The 17,218-nt window shown below is 37.5% G+C and overlaps 1 protein-coding gene across 9 annotated transcripts in view; it reads left to right on the top strand.

Annotated features, from left to right (window-relative positions):
- The first annotated feature begins 1,130 nt into the window (after positions 1–1,130).
- gpatch8 (G patch domain containing 8) overlaps positions 1,131–17,218 on the top strand; it is a 38,339-nt gene continuing 22,251 nt past the window's right edge. For 3 of the 9 annotated variants that reach the window (XM_065270296.2, XM_065270443.2, XM_065270372.2), the window contains exons 1-2: positions 1,197–1,247; positions 12,697–12,774. Coding sequence is in view for 2 of the 9 variants with exons in the window: in XM_065270177.2 (XP_065126249.1) it covers positions 1,576–1,632; positions 12,697–12,774 (135 nt within the window). In the remaining 7 variants the exon portion in view is untranslated. Of the gene's footprint in view, positions 1,248–1,559; positions 1,633–12,696; positions 12,775–14,439; positions 14,476–17,218 lie in introns of those variants that run through there. The other 6 variants (XM_073814010.1, XM_073814012.1, XM_065270177.2 and 3 more) reach the window with 5 other exon arrangements.

The following is a 17,218-nucleotide window of genomic DNA, read 5'->3' as shown; positions in this document are numbered from 1 at the left end:
AGTTGGTTTTTGTTGGCCAGTTTAAATTTGATGCAAACTAGTTTTGGTAAAATACCCCCTAAATTAAAACAAACGCGCAGTGCAGTTAAATATAAAAAATATTACATTATGAAACACGACACCGTACTGTACAATGTTGAAGACTTACGGAATATTCTAACCGTGGTAACCATGGTTTCCTCTAATTTACAGTCATCGTTATGGTACAATCATAAAACATTAAGCAAAAAATAAATAAATAAATAAAGCAGAAGAACACAGTCATATTTTAACTTTAAACAGTGGTATGATTAAATGTTATGTATAGGAAAGTTAGGACTCCATCAAATTAGTTGGAGTCTTGCATTTTTATCATATAATACAATTTGATCTATAGCGTCATCTACTGGCTCATTGAAACTCCGACATTGAAACATTCCAAAATGTTGAGAGTAACTTGGGTATCGCTGACCAGATTCCAACAACGCAAATATAATAGTTTCGTTTTTACCCGCCCATTTTTATTCCGTACTCCGTGGGTGTACTCTTTAAGGTTGTTAGAGGAGTGACGTTACCATTTATTCTTAATGGAAGTAGTTGTACTAGTCTTCTGATGTCATGTTTGGTAGCTGAACCAAACCAGAGAGTTATAGTCACACACACAAAAGAGAGAGAGAGAGTTATAGTCACATTCTCCCCAGACTCAGGGGGTATTTTAAGTGTATTTGCCAAGCTTGTGTGATAATAGGATGTTTTTCTTTCTGTCACTAGATGGAGCCCTTACAGTGATTAACAAATGCAACAGTGAAAACGGAATATATGAATGACGGCAATTTATGGAAAATACTATGTAAATGAACAATCAAAAGTGAGTATCAGATAAATTTGCAAATAGAGTAAACGTAGTTTATTTATTTATTATAATAAAGAAACTGGAATCTAGATTTTTAAGTCGAATACTCAAAATCTGGTAACAAATACACATTAAATATATTTATTTTTTGTTACTGATACACGAATAATGTAACAATGTGCCATTCATACTATAAACAACATGCATCCAATGCGCAGATTATGTTGCTCATAGATGATTGGATAGTCTACCTGTCAATCAACATATGGCCACTGCTATTGGTCCATCATTTATCCTCTTACTTCACTGGGCGTTTCAGTCAACAGAGGAACAAGTCGAAACGCAGGAGACAAGGCGAACACTAGAGAAAATGGCCGACAGATTTTCTAGGTTCAACGAGGAACGTGATTTCCAGGTAAAATATGACCAAAAACACAACGTATTAGGAAAAGATGGAGGTTTCATGCATTTTAGAAAGTCGTGCTTTTAACCGTTTGTTTCGCTTGTCGTACGAGCCTCGCGCTACTGCTGTGACACTGGAGTAGCGGTGTCGACCCAGTTTAGCATTGACAAGCCCGAGACCAGCGAGGTGTCCATTTCGCTTTACAGTTGACATCATACAATTTTTATAAATTTCCAACGCCTAGCAAATTATATTTGACGTTTCAGACGTATTGCTATTTTGCCTTATGTATTTAACAGCACAATATTGCTAATTTGTCAAAAGGTTTGAAGCTTTTAGGATGACCGCAGTTGTGCCCGGCCTGGCAGTGAGAGATAAACGCCTCCGTCAGGAAAATGTGAGCTATTATCTTCTTTACTAAAGACCACCTGACCCTAATACCTACGTTTTACATTTTAAGTGGTCGCTTTTGGTTGGTAACCTCAAGAGCAAGGGCTAAGCTTTCGAATGATAGTTGTTAGTTAAAATTTTGCAGTTTAACTTTGCTAGGACACTAGCTGTGTCTTGCCTGATCTCGCAGTTTGGCAACATGTGAATAATGCACGCTTTGTTTGGTTTGTTTTTGTCTCAGTCTGTCTCTTGTCAAGCACAATGACATGTTTGTGGACTTTTTTGCATACCTGATTTGCAAGTTATGCCAGTGGAATAAAGACTAGTTTCCTGCCAGCTTCAAATGCGGCTTATTGCTGGAGTCTGGTGGCTCCCTAATGAAGATTAATGCTAGAGAGATCTGTTTATTGGATTTTTTCATGTCTGTCGTCTTGGTCATAGTAGTGTTCCCAGACAGGGTTTAGATTAAGCCTACCTACAAAACATTACTGGTGTGCATCTTAAGACAAGATATGCCGGTACAAGCTGTTAGATATGACAGCTCAAACATGCATTTTAGTCTTAAAAAACTAAAACTTAAGTCCTGTCCAGAAAACCACCACTACAACAACAGTTTTTCAGACTAAACTGTTTGGCAGGGAACATTTCTCTTGCCTCCGTTGAGACAACTTACTATAGACACTAAACACTTTATATTCCTTTAGCAAATCTGAAGCCATCATGCTTGCAACTTGGCTTATTGTTTTGTATGTTATGAGGGAGTTATCATAAAGTAGTCCCTTTAAGTCAGGGTTTAATCTGCTTTGGCTAAAGGCTGGCTTTGTTTTGTCCATCTGTATTCCCATTCACAAAGCATGTTTTAAATTCAAATCAACGTTCACAATGAAAAATGTCTGCAAACTTGAACAAAGCAGAGATCAGGGAGTTCCTCACAGAAGCAGAGATCATTCCCAAGCTTAATGAAATTGTATTCCATGCACAAATTTGAGATCAAACCAGAAACAAGATGCACAAGAAATTGCAGATCACAAGCAAATGGACACGGTAAAAAAATTCATAAAGTGCATCATGATTACAAAAACATTACGCATCACATCTTGATGTCACGTTTCCATTTACCGGATCTTTACGGGATGTTGTGAATGCACACACTTAGATTGCAGAAAATCACTTGTCCTTATAATTCTCTATAATTTTCAGAGTCTGTAAGGGGTTTATGTTGGATGATGGGAATAATTTATATAGTTTGTTGCTAATACCAAGGTAAAATGTCCCTGTAATGTTTGTGGGTCATTTAGAAATAGCAATATGGAGTTTATTATAATTGCACTGTCATAATTTTGGCATTAAAACTTCTACAGTTTAGAAATAAGCAAGTGGAACTTTAAGTAAACAAATTAGCTCCTATAAAAGTGATTTTTTTTACTTAAACACACTGCAGTGTTTCCTTATTTGGCCATTTGTAGGGGAGGTGGCGTGTAAAGGATTTAAAAGCCTTGTATGTTTACCTGCGTAAAACGTCTATTTTTGACTAGCTATGCCTCTTGCTGACTCTGGCCAGCATACCAATGTGCTTTTGATGGAGAGAAGTTTATTTTTTGTCTGTGTTACTTCACCTTCTTTATTTATTTTAGGGAATCTTTGTATGGATCTGTGCCTGTCAAGTTTTATGACATGCAGCCTGCAACAGGAAAAAATCAATAATGTCAGTTTTACTGAGTTTTCACAGATCTTTATGGATCAGTTTGTTGATTGATGTGTGTGTCCTATTATAGCACATGAATTCTCTGTCTGCACCCTTTGTAAACCCACTGCTGCCCTAAGCTTTGTATCAGAGTGGTGCGTGGGTTAGACTCAAGCACAGCCGCCATGTATGAGATTGGAAATGGTATTGTGTGGTTAAGATGACATGTAGGGTTGTGCCGATAGACGATACTATCGACGATAGTTAGACTTAGCCGATAGGAATAGCTCTTATAAATCAAAAGCTTAAAAACATCCAAATATTCATAAAAAACTATGTTTACATTTCCAAGATTCTCTCAGACATCTCGCACCTGAGCTTGCAGTGCGCAACGCTTGTATTTTTCCTTGCACTAGAGAGGTTATTATGCTTGTATGGTTTTAAAACCAGTGAGTAAGTTGTCCCCTGGCACGCAAGTAATTTACACCGTGTCTGGGCATTATTGACGCACTCGAATTAGTGGCATCATGTTTACAAAGGTTGCGGTTGTAACGGTGTTGCCAGCTGCCCTTATAAAGCAGCTTCAGTTTTTTTGTCCATCGAACCAGTGACTTCTCATCAATAAATGAGTCAAAAAATAAACAAATAAATAAATAATGAAACCATTTCTCTGCCCCCCAATACTTTTGTGTATCAGAGATCTATTAGGCTGTCGATGTCACTATGGACAATATCGCCCAACACTAATGCATCGTATTATTTATTGATGTGTGGTTGCTCTTTGCTGTGTTTCTCTCTCCATGTTTGGTTGTATTTCAAGATGCAGATGTAGGATCACTGAGATGAGTTGCAGAACTGTAGGTGAGGGGTCAGCTTACATTCAAATTAATCATACTACACAGTCTATGCGCCAGTGTTTCGCTTGGTGAGTCTACAACAAAAAAGGTGTTCCTACTAGGGCTGTGTATTGCCAACAATTTCTCGATACGATATGTATAGCGATAAAAGGCCAAGATATGATGCACTTCAGGGTACAGGCAAATAATGAATTATTATTGTCTGTTTATTGTACATTGAAAAAGCTGTGCTGTAACATTTGCATTTTTGCCATTTCATTTATTAGCTTTAGGGAACTTGTAGAAAGGCATGACAACTTAGAGCTTCAGTACTTAACTTGAAATGTTGTTTCAAAGCAGTTTTACAAAGATAGTGCCTGAATGGGCTTCCCTCATATAATTCTTCCATCTATAAATATATGTGTAAAAATGCAGTCAGACTAAATATTTCTATAAAGAAATTAGAATATTAATGTGCAGCTCTGTGTTGTCTGTCTTCTCAAATGTGTTGCTGTATAATAAGAGTGGGGCTAAGAAATCAGCAGCATGCCCTTAATTGATTTTAAATGCACACAGTTGGTTTATTATGGATTGCTTACGACGCGACATGCAGTCTTTTTGTGCAACACTACTTCAACTTCATGACTCCCCCTTTGCAGCAGTTTAGGTTAAGAGCTGCATTAGGGCTGGAACGACGCGTCGACGTAGTCGATTACGTCGATTACGTAATTACGTCGATTTGCCGGAAATGCGTCGATGCGTCGCATTGTTTACGTTTTCAAATGAAGGCGGCTTCAGCTCCGACCGGATAATACAAGTGTTATACCAAACAGCCAGAACGTGATCAAAAGTGTGGGAATACTTTAAGCAGAGACCAAATAAAACACATACTGTGTAAAACTGAAATGGCATACCACAGCAGCGCAACATCTGTGCATGATCATCTTAAAAGAAAACAACCTGGAGCTCTCCGACCTCAGAATGACGCGACGGCAGCGTAAGTATTTGAATTTTTACAGTAAGTTTTTATACAACAATAGAATCAATGCAGGCATATATGGTGCTTAATACAGCTGTGTTTACATCTTAGTTTAATACGAGCTGCGAGACGCCTGACAGACACGACATTGCATCGCGTCTGGGCAGTATGTTGAAACAGTAAATAAAGAGCGGGACAAGTTTAACTTTTTATATTAAGAAGTTATGAAATAATAAGTTACTGTGTTACACTGAGATAGGCATGTGCCCGCGTGCACTGAAAGCCAGCTGGCAGTGCGGAGTTCCCATAGCTTATTTTTTTGCTATGTGCGCAGATATTATAAAAGCTCGTCTCGTTAGGTATTCCTGACATGCGTTTATTTAAAGTAACAGCAGCGTAAACGCCGTTTATAAAATATTAGAAGATCATGCTAACTAAATTTGTATTTACCCGAGACTTAAGAAAAGTTAAATGTTAAAGTTGATGCTAAATGAGAATGCAGTAACGTTACTACTGATAGTAATAATATTAACAGTAATAATATAATGGTTACATTTTATAATAAGGGTTCATGAATCACAATGAACTTATTTTTACTTCAGTCTGAACTAATGCTGAGTAAATGCATGTACTAATCATAAACGAAGTGAAGAGTCATCATTAAGTACAACATGACATGTTTTTTAGTTAATGTATTAATAAACAATGATTTCATGTGAGTCATTTTGTAGTTAATGATGACTCTTCATTAGTTTATGATTAGCACTAGGGCTGGAACAATAAAGAGCAGGACATGTTTTTATATTAATAAAGAGTTATTATTCAGTTTGATTTATTTTAATTTTAATTCTTTAATATTAATATATTTTATTTGTTTAAGGTGAATAATGCCCCTTTTGCACTGTTTATGTTAGGCTGAATTAATGTTGGACTTGTTTTTATGTGATTTGTTATATTTTCCTTGGCACTGGCACTGTTTGTGTATTTGTTTAATTGAGAAAATGCTTCAATAAAATGTTGGCATTAATAGCAGATGTTACATTTATTATTTGTAAAAAAAAATCTTTATTTAGACTATTCGATTAATCGAAAAAATAATCGATAGACTAATCGGTTGAAAAAATAGTCGAAATTTGCAGCTCTAAGCTGCATATAAAGCACTTCCATACTAAACTCATATACAACTAAACTCAACATAGAGAGAGCAAACGTGCGCACTTAGGAAAGGTGCGCATACATGTGCACGTGCGAGCGGGCCCAGGAATGTATACCCCTTAAATTTTGCTCCATGTTCTCCACGGGTCACATGCATCTTTTCTGTATAGAACACAGATCAACTACAATCTGATCCAAAAGTGCATCAGAATTGATATGGAAGGTGCTGTAAATACCGGCTTTCAGACAAACCCTAGAAAAGCTCAAAGTTCTGCTAATGAATTTAGCTTTGGCTCCTGAGGCGTCATAAACGGTTTTTGGTTCTGCTGTTGTCATGCAGAAATCTACAGCACCAGCATATTTAATAAGAGTACAATTTGAGCAGAACGGAAATCTGTTTTAAAGATAAGACTCCCTTTAGGACTCCCTGAGGGAGGTCTTTCTGTAATTCTCTCTCACTGTTAGGTGTAGATCAACTTTTATCCACAACAAACCCAGAAAACCAAAAAGTGAAGACAAGAGAAAAGCCCCATTTAGAGGGGATTAGTTTTTGAGAAACTCAGGTAAAGTATGTTATGAGTGGTATAATTGTACTGTTAAAGTTAAATATTTTGCAATGTTTGTGTTACATGTTTCAACAAAGTCTGTGGGGAAAACAATATGAACTAAATTATCTTCAGAACTTGCTCAACATGAGTGTCAGATGAGTGCAGTCATTCATTGTTCACAGTAGCAGTACATAAAGCTGGAATAAGAACAGCAGTGTAATCTCTTATTTACAGTTGAACCCTTGATCAGCTGTTGGTTTCCTAGGGTGTTAAACTTTCAGGGGGTTGGCAAGTCCCCTGGGCTTTGGGTAGTTTTCATGCATGTATGAGAGTGCAGTGTGTTAATTTACAGAACAGGTGCTGTTTTATGCTTAACAGCTTTAGGCAGTGGCTAGGGTCAGAGTTTAAACAAGTGCAGCCTCACGCCCCATTCAGACAGCCAGTGACCAGCAGTAGCAGAGCGACACAATCTCATTAATTTCAATGGAAACCGACGAATTCTGGGGGCACAAGCGAAAGTGACCGTTGGCAACGTATGGGCGTGTCCAGCGACACAAGAAAGTTAAGAAAAGTTTGACTTTATGCAAATTTAATTATTTAGAAACTTACTTCTCGTCTTGTTTTCATCATTACTCATTCGCGTGGCATCCCCTTTTGGATGTAGTTGCGCGCGGATGAACGCAAAGACGCGCGTGGACGTGGGGATACATGCGTCAGTGCGACTGCTTCGTCACTTTACAAGCATAATTGGGTAACTACATTGCATATAGATCTGTTTTTGCCGCTGTTATCTTTGTAATGGAATGCACTAGTTAACTGCTAAAATTTAAACTTGAGATTTACACCTGGGCACGAAAGATTTACACTGGAGCACATGCCCCAGTAAAGGGGTGTGGCAACACCGCTGTCTTTTAGTCTATCCTACCTGCTCTGCCCGTTCGTTCTCCTTCTTCCTTTAGTTTTCTGGTGGACGCGCTCAGTTCGTTTCCATGGTTTCTCGCGCTGGTTTCGCTGCAAACTGCGTGTAGCCAATTGGTGTATTAAACATCATCACGTAGCATTACGGCACAGTGTTCATGGGAAATGTAGGAAGTTCTGCCAGAGGGATAAATGACTGAGAACGGAGCTTTATGTATCTTGCATGCAATGCCTCATGCATCACCGGCCAAACTGGCTAGTAAGTTTTTATTAACACCTGCCAAAATGAATTTTAACCCGCATTTGGCGGGTTGGCGTGTGTTAATTTAGAACCCTGTCCATATTTCTGCTATTTGCACACACACACACACACACACACACACACACATAAAATGTTAAATGTGTTTAGTGAATTCTGCTACATCTATTAAAAAAATGTAAAAACAGATAATTTAAAATGATTTACAAGTTACAAGAACATTAGTAATTATTAATCATGGCAGTGTTTAGGCGAGCATATAATAGGTACATTTGATCAAATATGTATGCTAAAATATTTTCCTTAATTGCGCAAAACTGTCACAGTAAAAAGCTTTAGTGTGCAGATGGTTATTTTGGGAATTATGGGCTTAACCAGGCCATTTACCCCTAAAATCATCATGTATGCTATGTTTATGGGATTCCTGGGTGCAGAATTGATGCACTTGAATCATCCTCACATGTAAATCCTCGCACTGCAATGGAAAGTTTATAACTGTTTAAACACAAAGAGAATAGATGCATTGTGTGCTCAGCACATAGTGAATTGCATCTATCCAACAGCTTACTGAGACTAAAATCAGGGCTGCGTTCTCCGATAACGTTGTCTCTTAGCGCGCTACGAAGACTCAAAAGGTACACCTTAACTACAGGTATACCTTTCCTACGCGTGTTCTCCGAACTATATCTTAGGATGTTGCTTAAGGTAAACCTTCTTAAGTTCAACCTTAGAGGGTGCTGTCCATGGTGGAGGTGCTGAATAGGTTGATATCGATTGCTCGACAATCAATTATTCACTTCATGTAATAGGTTTCGCTGCGTTATGAGACAGCGGTGTTCTTTATTAAAGAAACATTTTAGAAATAGTTCAAGTTAAATTTATTAGGAATATCTGGTAAAAATATTTCAAATTGCAAACAACTAAATTCAACCTTCTAAATTTTATATCAAACCCGTGCAAAACCCGCAACTTTATTTCCAAACGTATGCATAAACTGCTCCAATTCATCCGCTATGCCTTCACTTGAAATGATAATTTATATTAGGGGTTCCCAATAAGTGCGTTGCACAGGGGAATAAAGTGGGTCGTGCAAGTACTTGGCTGTGCATTACACTTAAAATATATAAAAACAAACTAGTTCACGCGTTTATTGTGCTTGGACACTGGATGCGCAAGCAGCGTGGTTACAATGTGGATAAAGCTCAATGAACGCATTTCTGGAGCCTGTCTGTCTACTTTAAATATAACATATAAAAATATATATTATATAATAGCCTTTATAAATATATAGTATGATTTCTTTAGATTTTAGCTTGATTAGTTTTAATGTGGAAATTTTGTTGACCTTAGGAGACTATACAAGCCGTAATCAAGTGAAGCAGTTTATTTTGAATGTTTATAAAGAATATGGCATGCAGTTGCCTCAAAGTTATAAAACGTCAAAAAACTTCGGTGCAAAGTCGAATTAACATTAATAATCATAATTCGTTTTTTATTTTTTTATTTTACCCGATTTATTTATGCAGCTAAAATACTAAGTTTTTAACGGATATGAAATGCACAAATGAAATAGTAAGATTCGCTGTATAGCTGCCATAGTTTCACCAACTCCAACACCCAATATATATTTTTTAAATAGTTTCTTAAGCCTGTAGCATTTAATAGTTCGCAGCTGATGTCCCTTTGGAAAACATAATTAAAAATCTAACAACCATCAATGCAATGATGTCTAATAATGTGAATGTTTTATTCTTTAAATATAAAAATAATATTATAATAATTAAACACGGAGACCCTCTGCTTTCAAACAAAAAAAACCCCGTTTCAACCTACCTTCAGTGGTTCTTTTGTAATCAGCTTTTGAATATGGGTTGGTTTCTGCAAAAAAGAAACACATTTTGAGCAAAAAGCAGAGATAATTAAATTTTTGTGAGGGACTTTTCATAGAGATCCCATTCAGAGCGATCTTTAAAACAGACACGGACATGCAGACGCTTGCCATAGGGCAATACTTCCTGGTTTAAAAAGTTCAGATGGATTATCCCGGTGGATAATAGCGGTATTGCGGAAAGACGGAAAATCTCGTCATTGGCAGGGAAGTGTTTTCTCTTGATTGACGAGATATCTCGTCAATGGCTGCGAAAGAGTTAAAATAGTCTGAAGTTATTGTGTGTGTGCATGTGTGAATGACGTGTTGCCTCCATTCGCTTCACCAGTGGACAAACCCAGTTGCAAGTAAGTTATAGTTTCCGTGAACTTAAATATCTTTAAATGTTCCTTTGTTCCTTCACATGAAGCAATCGAGTGTATTAATAAGACTTTGAATATAGCTTGTCAGTAACAACAATGGGTAACGCAGAGTATTGGAATTGGATCACTCCTGTTAGTCCAATATCCAATCCAGCCAAAATGGCCCGGATCAGCCCAATACTGATCCAAAATATCGGATTGGTGCATAATGTTTTACTCTGGAACTGAGTTAAGATGTAAAATTTCTGTCATGGTCGGATTTTAAGGGTTAGCAATGTTTTTTACCAGGTAACAGAAATATGTGCTGGAAACTGGAGAGAAAGCTGCTTACTTACCAAGTTTCATGTGTACTGCCAGAGCCAACATGTACAATTTTATTGTATGCCACTTTCTCACAAAAGCTGAATTCTGGTGTCCATGTAAACATTGTCAGTATTTCTGTTCTGCTACCACAATGCATTACAATGTGTCAAAGGGCAGGATCAAAAAATTTACAATTTTGGCCCAGGTTATAGTGTTTCTGTTTGGGCATACAGTATGCTTTAGTATAGCATGCTCGTTAAATATTTACCATTTAGTTTTTATTTCAGTTTATAATAGTGATGCACCGATGTATCGGCCGGCGATATTTATCGGCCGATTTTTGATGAATTTGAAACCATCGGCATATCGGCAATAGCACAAAAAAGCCCAATACCGATTGTTTATTTATTAAACACATAAAGGCAATGAATTGCATGTCTGTTGTTCAATTAAAATAAATTAATGTTCTGGTGTGCACTATACTTAAGCACCGACAGAAAACCTTTGTTGAGCTGGCTCAAATGTCTTGGACAATAAAAGAATCAGACTGCACTTTAGTAGAGGAAAAGAAGTGCAACTTTTTTTGAAGTAGCAATATTTATACTCTGTTTAAACCAATAGCACTGGCATTATTTATGTCTATTAAAGAAATCCATTATATGTAAAAAATTTGTTAATGTTCTTAATAAAAGAAATTGAAAAGAAAAAACCACCTTTGAATTGTCATGTTGACTTATTATATTTGTTTTAGCTTAATTTGTGCCTCTCTTATTATGTTGGTCAGTTGGTTCAGTAAAAATAATTTAATGCAGAAATAAATTAGCTAATAGACCAACTGTATAGTATTATATACAAGTGTTTAATATCGGTATCGGCCAGAAGTTGTCTGTTTAAATCGGTATCGGCCCAAAAAATCCTATCGGTGCATCTCTAGTTTATAATATTTCTTAATAAACATGTCACTCAGTACTTTGTCTGGCATTAGCACCCAGGTCAGTTGTAAGTGGTGCTTGCTGATGTGTGTGTGTGTCATTGGCCTGTCATTGGGACTCATTGTTTCCATGTAGAACAAGATTGTGGTGGCACACAGAGCCGGAGAGTGATGCAAAACATAAACCAGTGTAATACACAGCTGACAGCTCTACCAATTGTAGAGGCAGGGAGATTCTTTTTTGGTCTTTTTTCTTAGAATTAAACCTATTAAAGGTATAGCAGAAGATTTTCCCGAATTATTTGAAAAGTACCGCCCCTCTACTTTAAAAAAAATGCACATGCGCAGCACTCTACCTGCTCCGGAGAATGACTGCCGCCTTGTCATATGCTTCTTGTCATACAATTTGTAGACACTTTTTCTCTTGCGACCCTCAGATATTTTAAAAACTCAAGCTCGACCTATGGTTTGAGCTGCCTTTGAGGACAGCAAGCCAAGTTTGTTTACTGTTATGCATTAAGATTGAATGGGCTTGCGAACTCGTAAAACAATGAAAGTAAAAACAATCCAAAAAAATATGGTTCTGCACATCTACTAAAATAAAGCTTTATTTTTCCTAATGGATGGTTCTTTGATCTTTACTTCCATTTAAAACGTTATACATGTCGCAAAGGAGGATTTTCTGCACTATGTTTATGCAACACATAAGTCTTACTTGAACAGCACCCCAGCTGAAACCAGTCTGTGGTGTCAAAAGGTTGGGGACCCTAGACATGTGTGTGATGTACAAAAGATGATTTAATTTAGTAGTTGGGTTCGATTACGATTGTGTTTTCATGATTCCATCCCACTCTCTTTTTACTAATTTATTTATACTCTTTACTCAAAAGACGTTAAAGTAATAGAGATGATAAAAAGGCGTATGAGTGGGTAAACGTTTCTTCCAAATACTGACTGTCCCATCTTTCATAGAAAAAAAGTTGGTGTATTGGAAATCCTCCCTTTTCAAGGTGACCTCTTTTTAAATCCCTGTTGTCAGAGTTGAAGCGGATAAATGATCCAGGCGGTCTGGAGATTTCCTTCTGCTTGAAGCTGGGGATGTTGTAGATTTCATTTTTAGATTCACACACAAATAGGTAGTGGTACGGGTATTAATTGTTGTGCTTTAATCCGCTTTTCTCTGTTTCCTATTATTTCTTTCTCTTTAGGGTGGAAATCACTTTGACCAGTATGAGGAGGGTCATTTGGAGTTGGAACAGGCCTCTTTGGACAAGCCCATAGAGTCGGTAAGGCTGCACCCCTCACTTAATAGTGTTGGAGTAGAAAGCTGCTTCCTGTGTGTGTGTGTGTGTGTGTGTGTGAGTGGATGATTGGTCCAGACAGGGATAATCACATCTCTTTTGTGGTCAGACCTTCCCATTTGTAGCCATAGTCAAATCATCTTCTGTAAATAAGTCAGCACTCCCTTTTTGGAGGCTTGTGTTACAGTGCAATGTAGACACAGGTTTAGGTTTGTACCAATCACTGTGATCGCCTATAGTCATTTTTCTCTTGATCACAGATATGAATGATATGTGTGTATATATAAGTGTGTTTATGTGGGTATGGATGTTAGTTAGTTCTTTAGACTCAATCATTTTATTTCTAAAGTTTTTTTTTTTATGTGGAGTGGATGGCACACAGTTGAGTAAAATGTAAAAACAGACATGCAGTCAAGTACATATAAATTGTATTTGAATATAGTGCAGACATGAACACACAGTTTTGATGTAATACCCATGATTGCTCAATGTTATTAGGGCAAATAAAAGGTTTTCTCAAAGTTCAGTCCCACTCGGTTACAAAAAGTGCTTGTTCACATGTACATCAGAAGGCTGTTGTTGTTAACTTGGATGAGCTCCTTTCAGCTGCTCTGTCGGAGGATGCCAAAAGCCCTCCTGATAGTCATAGTATAACAAAGCCACAGTACAGTTAGTCCTCTTTTATTAGTTGTCTTTCTCTTCCTGCAAATCCCATAAGCATACAGAGCAAAGAAACCAATCTATTTTTTCATACATTGCATTAGTTTCAGCCTTTGCCACCATCTGATACAATACAATAGCTGCCTAAAATTGCCTGACGGGATTAAATTAGATACCCATGAACAGAACAGTATATTGTCCTTAGTTTTCTAAATTATGTATGTGATATGCTTAATACATTTATTGCACAGTTGTTTGAAGAGCATATTCCCAGACTTTCATCCGCACTTAAATTGTTTGCTATGTGAAAATAGATTAGACATTGATCATAAAGGACTGCCTGCTAATCGATCAAACATCCAGTGTCTGTTGATGTATTGATTCAACCCTTATATTGAACCATATAAGGATCGAATCAATACATTAACAGACATTGGCAGACCTCTGATAGACAGGCACACCGCCAATCCGATTTCACAACTGGTGTTTATGTGTCTCGTTCGCTTCTGGTGCACTTTAGGATAGACTGACCTGAATTAGATATGAGCTACTGGGTGTGTCGTCCACCCCACATAATGGTGAGCGGAGCTAGAGGGAGTGTATGTGAGATTTGACTGAGTTATGCTGCGTACACACCAGAAGCTAATTGAACTGTTTGCGCAAGTAGATTATACACAAAATCAATGCAATCGCAGGGCGATTTTGGATGGCAAACACGCACTGTTCGCCTGAAACGAAAATATTCAACTCAAATGGAAAATTCACATGACGTGAAGTTAAATCCTGTGAGTAGTCTAGAGCGAGGAACGCAACGCTTTGTTTTTGGTGTGTATGCAGCATAATAGTGGCACAAAGAGTTATGTGTGTAAGCACCAGTATCTTGTGTGTGTGTGTTTTTATTTTTTGTGTTGGTGTTTGTGTAGGACAGTTAATTTCAGATATTTTCAGTATTGCACACAACTTGGGGTGTTCGACATTTCTCTCCTGCAGCGAATTGGCCCCAATTAGCTAAGCAGCTCTGACCCGGTTTGTATCTGCACGCTCTGCTCTCCTCCTCCTGTCTCTTTAGGGGCTCCTTGTAACACTTTCTCACTCTCTATCTGTTTCTCACTACTACTTTTTCTTTCTCTCCCCCTCTCTCTTTAATCATTCTGTCCCCTTCTTTCTCTCTCCCCTTCCTCTTTAATCATTCTGTCCCCTTCTTTCTCTCTCCCCTTCCTCTTTCTGTCTCTTTCTCTCTCTCTCTCTCTCTCTCTCTCTCTCTCTCTCTCTTTCTCCAACACAGTGATTCGGTGTACAGTACCCTCTGTCATTATGTGCTGGCATGGTGCTTGTGCAACTGGGACTGCATTTTTCGCTGACTAGGCATGTAGATAATATCGCAGGCAGCTCTCGCCTCTGTCTCGTTTCTTTGGTTCAATCTCTATTTTTTGAGGCTTGCATGCCTGATGCTTTTCCTCCTCAGTGTTGTCCTTTCTGCTCCAGTCACACCACAAATCATTAATGACATGTACAATTATAAAAAATTCAATAATAATCAGATGACTTCATATAATATAGCAAAGTGTGTTTACATTTTAAAAGGACACTATCCAAGCTGAAAACCAAAGCAGTTGTTTGGTGAATCTCACCAGTTTTTGTCAAAATGACTATTTTAAAGGGGACATATCATGAAAATCTGGAAAAAGTGTTATAATTGGGTCCCCAGTGCTTCGATCAACCTAGAAAATGTGAAAAAGATCAACCCAGTAACTTTTTTGGTAAACATTCTCTGGAAGCATGTGAAAAAATAGGTAATTGAAATTTAGCTCCCCTTGTGATGTCAGAGGGGGATAATACCGCCCCTTAATCTGCACTATCCAACCATGGCACTGCCATTTAGTGCAGAGATTAGCTTATTTGCACCCAAAAATGGCACATTTTGGCTTACATCTACAAAGTGTCAATTTTAACATGATATAATAAATTATCTATATGATATTTTGAGCTAGAACTTCACTTACGTACTCTGGGGACACCAAAGATTTATTTTACATCTTCAAAAGTCTTGTGAAATGTCCCCTTTAATGTGTTAACAAACATTAGTGTGATATTGGAAATGGTGAATATGATGGTAAAAGATTTTAAGTTCCAATTTCTTTTTAGAAGGCAAATTTCACTATTCTCAAATTTGTTATAAGCATGCATATCCGACTTATTATGTAATTATGTTATTATGTATTTTCTTTGTTGATAATTTTAAACAGCATCACCAGACTGATCTGCAAAAAATATTGGCTGTTTTCAAACAGGTTTCGTCCTCCCATCTGCCTTATGCCATTGGTTAAGTCAGTATCTAACCTATGTCAAGGTTGCTCAAATAAACTGATGTCTAATGTTTGTTGATAGTATTAACAGAGCCAACCTTATCAGTGGCAATATGATATTTATAAAAAAAACACGTTTTCTTGTGTCTGGCTATGAATAGCCTCCTTTTTTATCAAGACTGTCCAGGTCTCATCAGTGGCAGTTTGTCAGATCCATTACATTAGATAATCCTGGTGCATGGGTCAGAAGGACACGAGAGGGCAGGAAAGGCGGTCTGGCTGCATGCCTGAACCAAATAATTTCTGCTCCTGCACTATTGTCTATGGAGGGGTGTGGAGAACGGAGCTGCCACACACAGTGTTTATGAAGAGGACAGACATATTACACCCTGCAGCGGGTGATGGCTATCACTGTCAATTCGTTCAGTACACTCAGAGTGCAATGCGTGTCCATAATACAAAAATATTCTTTAAAATATGTATACATTTAAGCAGAGGCATATTTGCTCTTCACTTTCCCGTTTTAGATCATTGGTGTTTGACAAAAAATAAACCTGGCACTTCAGATGTATTTATATCACTGAACTCCCAGCAACTGGTCCTCAGGCACAGTGACAGCCATCACTGTGTGTATGTGTCTCAGGTTTGAGCGCTGTGTTTGTCATGTTTTTGTTTCCTATGCCCCTCCTCTGCCAATTATTGTGTGTGATATGTAGACAGTTAGAGTTCTGTGGTACTTTAATCGGGATCTTCTCTTATTTTTCCTTTATGCTTTTATCTACTCATTCCCTTCTCTCTATTGCTCTATTCATACCTGTCTATTTGCATGTTAAGTCACTGTCAGTAGCATTAGTTTCTCTCTCACCCACAGCCCCCTTCATTTTACTATGTATCCCAACATCCTCCTTTCACCCTGCTCTCTAACCCAAGAAGATGTGCACCGGGCAGTGAACAAGTCAAAAATGTGTGTACATTCTAGATTTGCATTGTTTGATTTTTCTCTTAATATCAAGCTGGGTTACATTAAGGCTTCAAATTGAAGGAAAATCCCAGAATGCACCATGACCCCTAAATTATGTATGGCACTGGTGCAACTATTTCCACTTAACAGGCCAGAGGATGACACAAGCAATCTTATATAGCATTAACATAGTTTTGCTTTGCCTTGAATCTGAGAGGAAAGGTCAAGGTTCATCAATTCAACCAGATCTTACAGATATACCCTTTGTACGATTATATGCATTGGCTATTCAATATATATTCAGTATAGTCTTAAATTTATTCTGTTAATGGTTGGATTTGGATTTAGTTATTATTGCAATGAAATTGATGCATCCAAATACATTTAATTTCACTGTACATATAGAAATTTCCAAAATAACAATACATAGTGTGAAAATGAAAACCACCTGTTTATCCATTTGTTTGTGAGCTGTTTTATTCCCTGACGGTAAGGAACGGAA

The sequence above is a fragment of the Paramisgurnus dabryanus genome, chromosome 3 (assembly GCF_030506205.2).
Source record: "Paramisgurnus dabryanus chromosome 3, PD_genome_1.1, whole genome shotgun sequence".
NCBI classification, from domain to species: Eukaryota; Metazoa; Chordata; class Actinopteri; order Cypriniformes; family Cobitidae; genus Paramisgurnus; species Paramisgurnus dabryanus.
The sequence above is the reverse complement of the archived record's forward strand: the minus strand, read 5'-3'. Positions and strand labels throughout refer to the sequence as shown.